This window comes from Cnephaeus nilssonii (assembly GCF_951640355.1).
Source record: "Cnephaeus nilssonii genome assembly, chromosome: 9".
Taxonomy (NCBI): Eukaryota; Metazoa; Chordata; class Mammalia; order Chiroptera; family Vespertilionidae; genus Cnephaeus; species Cnephaeus nilssonii.
Window position 1 is genome coordinate 18,616,910 of NC_137080.1, and position 13,169 is coordinate 18,630,078.

At 38.2% G+C, this 13,169-nt stretch overlaps 1 protein-coding gene across 3 annotated transcripts in view; it reads right to left on the bottom strand.

Annotated features, from left to right (window-relative positions):
- Positions 1-13,169, bottom strand: part of PTPRK (protein tyrosine phosphatase receptor type K) — a 479,445-nt gene that overhangs the window by 348,198 nt on the left and 118,078 nt on the right. For all 3 annotated transcript variants that reach the window (XM_079780718.1, XM_079780717.1, XM_079780719.1), the window contains exon 2: positions 8,200-8,322. In XM_079780718.1, the coding sequence (XP_079636844.1) occupies positions 8,200-8,322 (123 nt within the window). The remainder of the gene's footprint in view (positions 1-8,199; positions 8,323-13,169) is intronic.

Below are 13,169 nucleotides of genomic sequence, written 5' to 3' on the forward strand. Positions count from 1 at the left end.
TCTTTTGTATTTAAAAGATAATAAGCTTTTAAAATACAAGTGTCTAAGAGAGTTATTTAGCCGTCATGAGGCAAGTTTATTTTTGGAGAGGAAAAGTGTAAGGTCATAACTGTCCTTTCCCTCACACTCCGCACAAGGACAAGCAATTTTGTTTCTTTAGACTGTGCATTGATTTGAAGGGACATGTTAAAGGTGACTACATAGGCTTTGAAATGAAGTCTGCATGCTTATCCCTAATTCATTTAGCAAGCTAGAAGTTCTCTAGCACTGACACAATACTATTTTTTTTCTTTGTTTAATAGTAGGCTGTCTTTGCCCCTTAAGATTTTTTTAGGACATATCTACTGAGATACATTATGTACCAGAAATATCAGGAAAATACTCCTGTCTCAGCAGGCCATTTCTGTCCATTGTAATTTAGACATTCTTCATGCTGCATTTATGTCCAACAAGGGTAATAGCCCTTACATTAAAACCCAGCCTTCCTGAAGCGGCTCACCTTTCACTCTCTGACCCCACACTGCCTCCAACTCCCACTGCGTTTAATAAGCAACTCAGATGTGGTAAACTATCTTCTCTGTGCTGAGGACAAAAGCACCAACAGACGCATGATAACATGGTTTGGAAGAACACATTGAAATAAGCCCATAATTCCAGGCCTAAAATACCCCATTGCAAACAAAGTCTTAAAACTATTTTCAAACCCTAATCTTTAGTCTGAGTCCTTCAGTCCATGGATTTTTCTTTAACCATGCATGCTTTAATGAGACACCAGATAATATATGTGTTTCTAAAGGTTTGCTTAGACAGACATGCAGCAAGTGTTCATCAAATAACTAAAAACAGCAGACAGGTAAATCAAAGGAAGGACAAAGCATCGGCCCTAGGGGGTGAAAATACCCTGGAGGAAGCCCCGAAGGGCAGCAGAAATTCCAAACAACAGCAAGTCTGAGAGTCCAATTCTTGTGACACTCAAGAAACAGTCATTTAAAGCTTTTACATTTTGAAAAGAAGGAGCGTTTTATACAAAATAGAAAGATCACTGTGAATCAAATGTAATACATAGCTGACGGTATAGTGACTTTAAATGTCCATCATCAAGTCAAGGATATTTGTCAGCTAAACGGTAATTATAAAGCAGGATGGTTCTGGAGCAAGTGTTATTTTGTTATTAGACAGATTCACTCTACTCATCTCAAAAATTTCACTAATTTTCTAAGGTATAGGATTTTACTGGGCAATTTGGCTTTCCAAAAAATATGCATTATGTTGTTTAAAAGAATAAAATCTGAAAATCACTGAATGATACATAGTCTTCCAGTTTTCAACTGAGATTTCCTGGCTCTGTCACCATCTTAGATCTAACACCTGTCTCCAATACTTCCAGGTTTTCCAGCTGCGTTAATGAACACTTCCCCCTCTCTCCTGCTTGTCTCCCTTCCCTTCTCCCCACGGCCACCCATCTCTCCTTAGGACAACCGCACAGATTCACCATCTTTGGCTATTTTAACAGACAACAGTATCTAGATGACGAAAAGAAAATGAAACAACATTGTGGCCTGATTAGCTCTGTCCTCTAATACAAAGAGAAGGAGCCATAATATTGCAAATCAATATCTCTTTACCAACACTATATGCACATAACTTTATTCCAACACCCTCTGCTACGTGTGCCTCTGTAGATTGGTTGTCAAATAATTCTATTAGTCCAAATACGTAAGATTTTGGCAATTATGGCCTTGTAGAAACACAGGCCTTGGACTGTCTATAATAGAGTGAAAATATTACACGAAGTAATCCCCTCATTGTAATGAGTGATTAACATTCCCAGAGAGATTGACTATAGGTAAAAAAAATAGTAAGTTACCAAAAAAGCTCCCTTGAAATTAATCCTCAGAGGTATTAAAATGTGATACACTGCACACATAATATTGTTTACTACATGAAGACTAAGTCTTCTCTCATAAAGTGAAGGCACTAGTATTATTATATAGAAAACATAGCTGAAATTGTTATCTAAAAAATGTTATCATGTGAATCAAATTGTAAACACCAACATTTTATTTGATTTTCATTACATCACACTATGAGAAGAAAGCCAGGCACAAAAATCATGTGAAATGTGCATGTTCCCCACTGAATACACAAACACATTTAGTCTTTCCAAATACATTTGAAGAAGCAAGCCTTATTTTAGCAACCTGGCTAATAATTCTGAGATAAAAATTAAAAATAAAATACACAGTTCTAAAAGCAACATCTATATATAAAAAACCCTAAGTGACTGCAGGTTGACTGGTCGACTGCTTGACTGGTCACTATGACGCGCACTGACCGTTAGGGGGCAGACGCTCAACGCAGGAGCTGCCCCCTGGTGGTCAGTGCGCTCCCACAGCAGAAGCGCTGCTCAGCTGACCCAGGGGTGCCAGAAGCCAGGGTCATGGCTGGTGAGCATCACCGCAGCAGCAGCAGCAGCGCGAGCCTCTCCCGCCTCTGTGGCAGAGCTACTGAGAGGAGGCAGGCACCCTGGGGCCCAGCCCAGGCTCAAGCTCCTCCCCAGCTGCCTGCCACTTCCCGCACTACTACATGGCTGGGGGATTCCCCTGGATTGAGCTGAAACCAGCAGTCCTACATCCCCCGAGGGGTCCTGGATTGCGAGAGGGGGCAGGCCAGGCTGAGGGACCCCACTGGTGCACAAATCCATGAACCAGGCCTCTAGTTTTTATAAAAAGATGCATTTCTTATCAGCATTGTTCATTTCTCATCTTTCTCTTTGTAATGTCATTTGCTCTCTACATTTTAGTTTAGGGACTTGACAAAGGGCAGAATTGGGATCCAGTAGGGCCTTAAACTATTGAGTCACACCTCACTGTTTTATGTCAGAGGATGAATGATTCCTTACTTCAATCTTCGGATTAATTTAATGGCAGAGGGCTTTTGTATTTTACCATACATATTCTGTATATGTGCATTTTACAGAAGAAACTCTATATGTTGACTTATATTATTTTCAGTGAAATGCATGGGCATGAAAGTGGGATACAATACAGCCATAACTTTAAATACTGCCAACAGGTACTCTAGAGACTCTCAACTAAAATTCAATTAGTCATTTTACAGAAACCTGCTAAAAAGAAAAAGCAATTAAAATTACAGTAAAAGATAAATGTACTGAGATGTCAATCATGGTCTCTACTCTCAGATATAAGACAGAACATATAGCAAAATGGTCAAATGAATTCGCTTCATAATAAAAGAATGCCTGACAAAGTCATGGACACAGGTGTATTTGAGATGAAAAAATAATACCTAGTTCCATACATCTCATTCCTTGTGGCTTTATTCTTTTATATGCCAGACTTTCAAGGAGACAAAGAGATCATAAAGGGAACTACTTCTTGGTAGTATTAATAATATTTAAAATTATATCCAAAATAAATATGTAAAACAATTTTATGGCAAAAGCCAAATATTAATAATTATGGGAAGGTCTTCTATTAAAACTTATATTGAACTGAACATAATACTTGGGAAGTGGGGAAATTTTTTCTTAATTTTCTAACAATTGAAAAACCTGTTTGGTTTACCACCTGACCAAATTATTTTAAACCACATTATGTAAGTTGACATTTTTGCCTGAGCAAAATGAAATAGTGTCTTGGGAAATCAAAGATGAAAAGTATAGTTTACGTTCATGAGGACATTACAGCTTAGTGGAGAGAAGGATGTAAATAACGATACTATAACAGTTGCACTGAAATAAGTACAAAGAACACTAGGAGCATATTTGGATATGAAGATAGAAGAAATATATGAATTTGAAGCCAGTCAGGAAAATGTTCCCAAAGCAGATGAAACCTGACTAGACACAGTAAGAATGGGTAAGAGTTTGATGTGTGGATAAGTGGAAAGATAACTAAACATTCAAAACCTCTGAGATTTCACCCAGACGGTGTGGCTCTGTGGTTGAGTGCTGACCGATGAACTAGGAGGTCATGGTTCGGTTCCCAGTCAGGGCACATGCTTGGGTTGCAGGCTCAATCCCCAGTATGGAACATGCAGGAGGCAGCCAATCAATGATTCTCTCTCATCATTGATGTTTCCATCTCTCACTCCCTCTCCCTTCCTCTCTGAAATCAATAAAAAAAAACAAAAAAACTTTAATATTTTTTTTTTTATTGATTTCAGAGAGGGAGAGAGAGAAATAGAAACATCAATGATGAGAGAGAATTATTGATTGGCTGTCTCCTGCAAGCCCCACACTGGGGATCAAGTCAGCAACCTGGGCAGGCCCTGACGGAGAATGGAACCATGACCTCCTAGTTCATAGGTCAATACTCAACCACTGAGCATGCTGGCCAGGCTAAAAGAACATTTTTAGAAATGTTTATAGCAGGCCTTTCAGCCACTCTCTCAGTCACCTGACAAAGGTAGTGTGGGGGAAGAAACTGCTGAAAAATCATTGTAAGCAAACATTGATGGCATTATGCCTTCAAGGGAGAACAAAATTTTCTTCTTTGCTCTACCCTTTTACCCATCTTCAATCACCTTTAATTCTAATCTATTTATTGACACTGCCTTTCTTCCCTTCTATATTTTTCCAGTCCAAAAAGGTCAATAAAATGAAGCCAATTAAAAATGCCCATGTATTTTATGGAGATAGTTCAATACCAGTTTGCATCAGAATCCAGACTTCTTACTTTAGAATTGCCAAATATTTGAGGTGTGTGTGTGTTTTGTTTTGTTTTTAAGTAAATGTAAAAAGGAAACATGCCTGGCAATTTATTTGAAAATAAATGGACTGTTCATTAAATTTTAATGATAAATATAAATGTCTCCTTTTTTCCATCTTATGAACAGATAATGTTCAGTGAGCATTTTAAAGGAAAATAGGGGGGAAAAACGGTATATATTGTAAAAAGAGACCAGTAAACGAAGAATGTAAGAATAGATGCTCTCTTTCACCTTCTCCGAAGACTAAACACAAGTTACATTTGGCAAAAATAAAGTGGCCGTGACCTTTCTTCCTCCTCTGCATGATTAATGACTTAATGTCCTACTAATTGGAAGATGTGCCTGAATTTCAAACACTTTCACTTTCTGTGCATATCATTCTGTACTGTAACCACCTATTAAGCTGTTCATCAAAGGTTAGCCAACAAGGTCATCTGAGCAGTATCTCTTCACCTATTCATTATCCATCTTCAGTGGTAATTAACAATGGTAACATTTCCATAAATCAACATATTTCTGATTGTTCTCTGATGATAAACAGTGAGAATGTGTGTATCCCAGCCCACCCCTTTTTTAGATTTAAAAAAAAAAAAATTGGTCTAAATATACCACAGAGAAAACTCAGGTGACATATTAACAGGAGTTTCTTTAATTAACATGTACCAGGAAAATAAGGTTATGTACCTTTGAAGGAAAAATACAAACCTAGGCACAAAAGTAAATGAGTCTGCTGACACATAAGGGTCAAACTAAGAAGCCAAGGGTGTCAGCCAGCTAGTACCAATTTATTCCTCTTGCAAGAAAATTATGGATCAGTTCAGCTTCACAAATACCCATTTGCCTACTCAGCCAAGGAAAGTGACAATTTGGAACAGAAAGCAGATTTACTTTACCCTACTCTCAAAGAAACATCATAGGTGAACCAGTTAAAAAACGTTCCAAAGGATATATTTACTATATTCATTTAAAACCATGGAAATGTACGTAACATTCGGTTTTATTTTCTTTGTGTACTTGTGGTGTATTATTGTTTATTGTTGATGCTTCCAATTTTTGTTTTTTTCATATCATATTATTTAGCAAGTTCAGTCACCAGAAATGACATTTCCATCGGCTATGTCTAAAAATGTCATGTCTGAAATTCACACTACGTTTAGAAAGGCTTTTTTGAATTTAGAAAATTCATAAAGATTAAAGTATTTTAAAGGATTCACAGTAAAAATAATACCAATGTATTTTAAAACTGAAATATTAGTAATAGCCCATCAATTATGTATGATTATATATCACAATTGATGATTATGTGTTATATAGTATGCTACCATATTACATTGTTAAATATTGTTATATTTAGTTGTGGGAGTCCAGGACGCGTCACCCCAAGAGGTGCCTCTGTGGTATGCAGACTGTTTTGAGCCAAAGGCAACTTGAGCAGCAGGCTCCAGGGAAAAGTCTGCCCCTCCCTTAACTACCCAGAAGAACTTGCCCATAATAAGAGATTACCAGAGATAACCTCTTTTCATCTTCCTATAGGGCAGGACAGATTTCTATTTACTAAGCACCCGCTCTTCTCATCAGGCAGTGGCCCTTTGAGGCCCCAAGGCACCTTACCTCATCCCTGGCTCAGGATGTCTTATGTACCTTTGTTCCCTTTCTATTTCTGAACCTCTCCTGCAGGTGGGGTCTCTGACTCTCCCGTGTATGTGGGGTTCCCCTTACACATCTATGTATTAAATTTGGTTATTTTCTCTGGCTAACCTAGCCAGAAAAACCTTGAGGGTGGAGGGAAGTTTGTTCCTCCTCCACAGTATATTATATACACACTAGTAGCCCTGCGCACGAATCCATGCACCAGTAGCTCTCTGAGGGGCCTGGCTGCTCGGCAACCACTGCCCAGAGGCCCATCCACGACCCGGCACAGAACAATTGCCTCGTCGCCATGGCAACGAAGCAAGCATTCCGCCAGGCTGCTCACGCTGCTCGCTCTCAGCGGCCGACCCCCTGGGACTGGGGGACTCCGGTGGGGCTGAGAGGACTGGGCACCACCAACTTGTGGCTATGGGCACCACCATCTTTGTGGCAGAGTGATGGTTAATTTGCATATTACCCTTTTATTAGCTAGGACTAGAGGCTTGGTGCACAAAATTCATGCCCCGGGTCCCTCAGCCTGGCCTGGGCCCTCTCGCAGTGCAGGACCCCTTGGGGGATGTCCACCAGCCAGCTTAGGGGATCAGGCCTAAGCCGGCAGTCGGACATTCCTCTCACAGTTTGGGACCCCTCGCTCCTTACTGCCTGCCTGCTTGCTGTTCCTTACCGCTCGGCTCACTGCTACTTAGCACTGCCATGGAGGCGGGAGAGGCTCCCGCCACCACAGCTACACTCGCCAGCCATGAGCCCAGCTTCTGGCTGAGCGGCACGCCACAGAGGGAACACACTGACCACCAGGGGTCAGCTCCTGCGTTAAGTGTCTGCCCCTTGGTGGTCAGTGCACATCATATGGAATGGTCGACCGGTCATTCTGGTCTTCTACCATTCGGTCGCTGGGCTTTTTATTATATAGGATGATTGTATATAGTGTATCATTATACCACATTTGTTTCTTTCTAAATATGGGAAGGAAACAGTTTATTCTCTTTAGTACAGTATTTTAAAATTCCCATTTGCATTTTCAATTTTTACTATAAATGTTGTTAAACATATATACACTGGGTTTGGCATTAATTCCAAATTAATATGTAGAATCGGAGTCACAAATATTAGTCTGATCATGTATAAAGTGATATGTATATATTTATGTCCTAAGTTAGTTAAAAGAAAACACAACTCAAACTGGTTTAAGCAATAACCAAATATTTAATTTCACAAAACCAATAACCTAAGGATTTAACAAGAACAGGGTAAAGAATGAACAAGGCTCAGCCCTCTTTTTTACATTTCACTCAGAAAAGACCTTCTCTATTTGACAATTTGGTCTCCAGGCTGCCTTTCCTCAGAGCCACTGGCATGCGCATGACCAGGGACAACGAGAAAATCAATCTCCCCACCAGGAAGTAAAGGTCCTTCCTTCCGTCTAATTGGATCAGACCTGTACAAGTACCAAGTGAGCTGATCTCACATTTTAGATTGTTTATTAAAGAACTTTGTTTTTTCTTCATTTTACTTTTTTTTATCTTATTTCTTGGTTTCATTTCCATTTGACTTTTTCTTATATAGGACTAAGAAGAAAAGAATATTTTTCCAAAGTCAGAGATAACAAAGACATAGTGAGCTCATGAAGAGCAATAGGATTAAGGAAGTTACTGAGGGAAAAACAAAGAATATGTTAAGGCTCTTAGATGTGGTCAAGTCGCTTGACCATAGTAGTGTTTTGTAACAATTAAACTATTGTGTTATACCGACAATAAGAAGATGCTACATATTCCAAAGCCATTCCCCCAACACTGGGTAAAACAGAATGATTCTCACCTTGAGGCATGTCAGGTGGCAGATAATGAGGTTCTTGAGCACTAACATGTACCCATTCAAAGTCATCATACAGATCCTGGTGGTAATCACAGGCCCCAGGACCATCATCAAAAGTACAGCCACCTGAAACGGGAAAAGAAGGATGCTTAGATTGCTACATTCTAAACAGGTATGCTAAAAATGAAGAACATGCTGGAGAAGGGAACATACTGAAATACGTAATGTAGTACTATAATTTTAATAATAAATGGAACTCTCTCCTGCTTATCACTATTCCTGTTACATTTTCACATAAATTAAAATTTCTATCAGTAGCTCCAGTTGGAACCTCAAAAGGAAGGCTGAGGCACAGGTTTCAAAATACTAAAAATAATATGCGATACACGTATAGTGTTAGATACACATATAGGGAGTCTTACCTGAAATTTATAAACCACACAGAATCTAAACAGTTTTTAACAACTTTAGTGGATGTAACGGGGAACCGAAAAAGAATAAACACAGTCTTTCTCCATAATGCAAGTTCAAAAAGGTGAAGTTAGTACTTAAGTCTTATCAAGTCCCTTGATTTGAAAGAATAAGTTGAAATCTACTTATGAGGAGGCAGAAGGAAGCTAGGTACGTTAGGGGTGGGACCATGGGAAAGGAAGTAAAGCTGGGAACCCAGCTAGATGGAGTTACTAAGGCACCCCACTGAGCGGAAAGGAAGGGGATGCAAGCCAGAGGCAGGAACTTTAAAATGTATGGGTATTGCTAAGACAGGCAGCCTGCAGATAACCAATCACAAGGCAGTAAGGTCTATAAACCAATCAAAAGGATATTGCTAAGGCAAAATTCTTTGTAAAGACCAATTAGGAGCTAGCAAGACTACCCACCCTCTAAATTAAAAGGCACATACTTCCTCTTGCTCTCTCTCTCTCTCTCTCCTCCCCTACAAGCAATGGGTTCCTGACTTTCGTTGGTTCCAGGGTAGGGTGGAGGGGGAGCGCATCCCTGTGCCCATGTGGCTTATGGCCATGAGGGCCTCCACACACGGACTGTTGGACTTTAATTAGCTTGGACACTAAACTACTCCCGACTGCAACATGGAAAGGAAGCTCTGGACACTGGCCTGCTCCTGGGACCCCAGCTGCACCTTTTCCAGGACTGGCTTCTCCCAAGAAAGTTTGGTTCCATTAATCGTTTTTGTCCATGACTTCATTCTTCGTTTTTCACGAGTCTAGAGCTCGGACTCAACAATACCCACGTTTTTTGGTATCATGTATAATAGCAAATGAAACAATTAAAGCTTTATAGAGTCTAAAATGCTTCAGTATTTTATTTAGATTACTTTTATACACAATTGTGACAATACGAGGGGGAAAACTGAAGCATGAAACCCAACATATTGCCAATAATCACACCCACCACTTCCGCTTCATTTAATAACAGCTTTTTTAAATGGAGGTAGCTTTTCCCCTTTACATGAGTCACTTTTCCTGGCTTTATTTTCTGGGAATAATTTTATGACAGAGAGATTAATTACATTTGCTTTTCAGCCCACATATATACAGGCACATACAACTCAACATATTTTGTTTATTCAAATCATGAAAATAAGAACTGGCCTATATGTCTAATCATGAAAGAAAATGGATTAGTACTAATGAAACTCCAGCAGCGGGTTTAATGAGGGAAACCAATCACCTGTCTCCTTTCAAGTAGCTTATTTGTTTAGTTTCCAAGGGGAATCTTTATGAAGAAACTCAATGAATTCTGTGACCAACCAGCAGGCAAAGGGGTGGTAAACTGCAGTCATATAAATTCTCAGCAAACAAGGAATTCATTTTCCTCATCAAAAGTTTGTCATTTGCTTATGAAAAAAGTTACGTCCCTTACTAATGAGAGAAACAAGCCAGCTTCACAAGCAAAGAAGGCAAGATGGGAGACATCCAGAAGGCATTTAGCCCCAAGGACCTTTTTCAAAGCAGAATACAGGCCTCCTCCAGTTACGTTGCACTCGTCCTTTAGTGGTTCTGTCGCCATCTCCCATTTACAGTATTCATTAAAAAAAAAAAAAGGTTCCATCATCTCGATGTATGTACAGACGTGCTTTATGTTTTTTTATTATTTATTTACCACAAGTAAAGGTCAGGAGTTGTTATGTCACTTCATTACTGCTGTGTATGTGCTCCATGTGAATGACGTGGGTGCTTGTGTAGGTGGGTTCACACTTACGGGGAAAATCCCATTAGGAACGGATCTCCCACGTCACCCGAGGCCTGCCTGTATGCATGTGGGTATCCTTGATTCACTCATATAACTACATCATATAACTACATCAACCCTTTAAAACAACTAAACTTCAGCAGCTTGAAAGCTTAATACTCTCCTTTAAATATGCTTAAAATAGCCTTGCTATAAAATGCTCTCATAAATAAATGATGTATTTTTAATTTAAAATCAATCAATGAAGAGAAGTTGCTAGGAAATGCATCTTTACATAGCAAGGAAAAGTTTTGCTTTTTTTTTTCTCAAAATATAATTTGCTATCAACCCCAAAATGACTTATAGCTTAGCAACACATGCCCTTTATAATGGTGAGTGCCCTCTGTATGTAAATTTAAACTACCAGTGGAACCTACATTGGCTCATTTGAAAGACAAATGGCCTTAATTGCTGTCCTTCATAGCCACTGTTAATTTTAGACTCCAGGTTCTGAAAAGCCATACCTAGGATTAGCTGTGCAAAAAAAGTGGGTCAACCCCTACAGTTTGCTGCGCATCACTGCCTATCAGTCAAGAGTCTTGGAAGTAGCTCCTGGTCCACTTGACTTCACTGTTAACACTTTTAATTTAAAATAAATTATAATCTAAGAGGTACCATATATCCGTACACCACATATAGAGCATCTCAATAAATCTTTTGTAAAAGGTTTTTTTAAATCTTTTTTGTATTTTATACTAATTTGTACATTGTATTAATGCAATGCACTAGATGACATAATCCAAGGCATATTTTAAAAATAATTATAATAAAAGTAATAATAATAATTCTAGCAGTCATATACAGTTTAAAGAGGAATGGGGGGAGGGATGTGGAGGTAGAGAATTTTATTCAACCTTACAATAGATATGACATACTATATCTTGAGCTGATTTCATTATACACAATCCCTGTTCACCATTTAAGGCCCACTAGAAAGCTTAGATATAAAGTCTTTTATAAGAAATACATAATCTTCTATATACATGTTACTGAGTTCAAGACAACTTTATGTGTAGTATTATAATCTATTTAAGAGAAATACCTTAGAAGGGCTCTAATTCATGAATAGAAACATAAGTCGTGAATTTTACAGTTTCACTGAGCTAAATGGAAGAACAAAAGAAGACAATACTGAAATGATGTTCGAGAAATTTAGTTAGGCAGAGAGGATGAAAACTGAGCAAGGAAGCATCAGTTGTTGTATTTGCTAATGGTGATAAGACCATAGCAAGTACCTGAAATTCTTGTCAGGGAAATGGTGACAAGTTCCTGGACTCTTAGAGGATAATTACTGCTGAATAGCCATTTCACAGCTTGCTAATCCCTCTGTTGGCTTCCACTAGAGCAAGCCATTTACAGGGCTTTGCAAGCTACTTACCTAAAAATAAAAATCAAGCTAATTTGGACTTGCCAGAATTTCTTTCCATTCCTAAACGCTCACTGAAATACTAGGCACACACACCCCCACCCCCCAAATACACTATCCCTAACACAAAAATTATATGGCTTAAACATCTAGCCTTTCCAGAGACTCTTGACTGCTTAAACAGCTGGTGGTGGCTCTGTGAGAGAGTGTGAAAATAGAGACCCTTTCTGTGGAATCACAGCATAATGGATGCGAAACTCAAATCCTTTCTTAAGTCAAGCTTCTCAATAAAATGCAGGGTCAGGTTGATTGAGAACAGAGTTGAACTGGAAAAAAAATAAAAAGTCAACAGGGCCCTGGACAGCTCTGAACATTTTATGAAGGAGATTTATTTTAAATCCATTATACTAGGATCTTCCTCGTTCTCATCTGACCAGTCTTAACTTTCTGATTGAGTATAACAGCAAGAACTAGACAGAATTATCTTTCACAGTTCTATACTATCTGTAAAGAACACACTTTGATCAACTAAAGATACAGACAATATTTCTTTTTATTTTTTAATTTCTTGGAATATAGTTTTGAAAGACTCTGGACAGAATGGGTTGGCAAAAATAACAGCACAGCTGCTTTATGACCCTCAGAAATGGTCAAATTAAATTCTACAACTGTGAATTAAGATGGGATACACAAACTTGCTCACTTAGTGATCATCAGCTTTGGAAAAAATATTTTCTCTATTAAGGACACAAAGAAAGATTAATACATGTCATATCAGGCCACATGCATACTGAATTAAACTAACTTTGAAAAGGTCAGCTTTATCTATGCTAATCCTAAATCATAATATAAGTTTACTGGTATAATCCCCAAAACTCATTACAAAGAAGCCAACACATTTCACACACACATACAAAAAAAAAAAAAAAAAAAAAAAAAAAAAAAAATCAAAAGAAAAAAAACACCACTATTACAGTTCAAAAGAACAAAAAGAAATTTATTACTGAATATCTTAAATGTAATTCCATTTATAATCTGAGTTCATTATAGTCTATGCCCAGAAAAATAGACTACTGGAAAAAGTGTAAAAATTGATGCTTTTAAGTAAAATTCATATTTCCTATGAAATCTTCTGGGATATCTTAGTGTGTATGTATATATAATTTCTTTTTCCTTTCAACTCCAAACTTCTGAGAACACTGTAAGTACAAAATAAAAACTGTCATATTGTGATCAATGTTTGTGTAGTTTATATCTGCTCTAAGGATGGGTAACACTTTTTCTCAATTTAAGTATTAAAATTAAAAAAGGAAGAAATATCCCAAGTAGATGCAAAGGACTAATGCCTTTGAGGGCA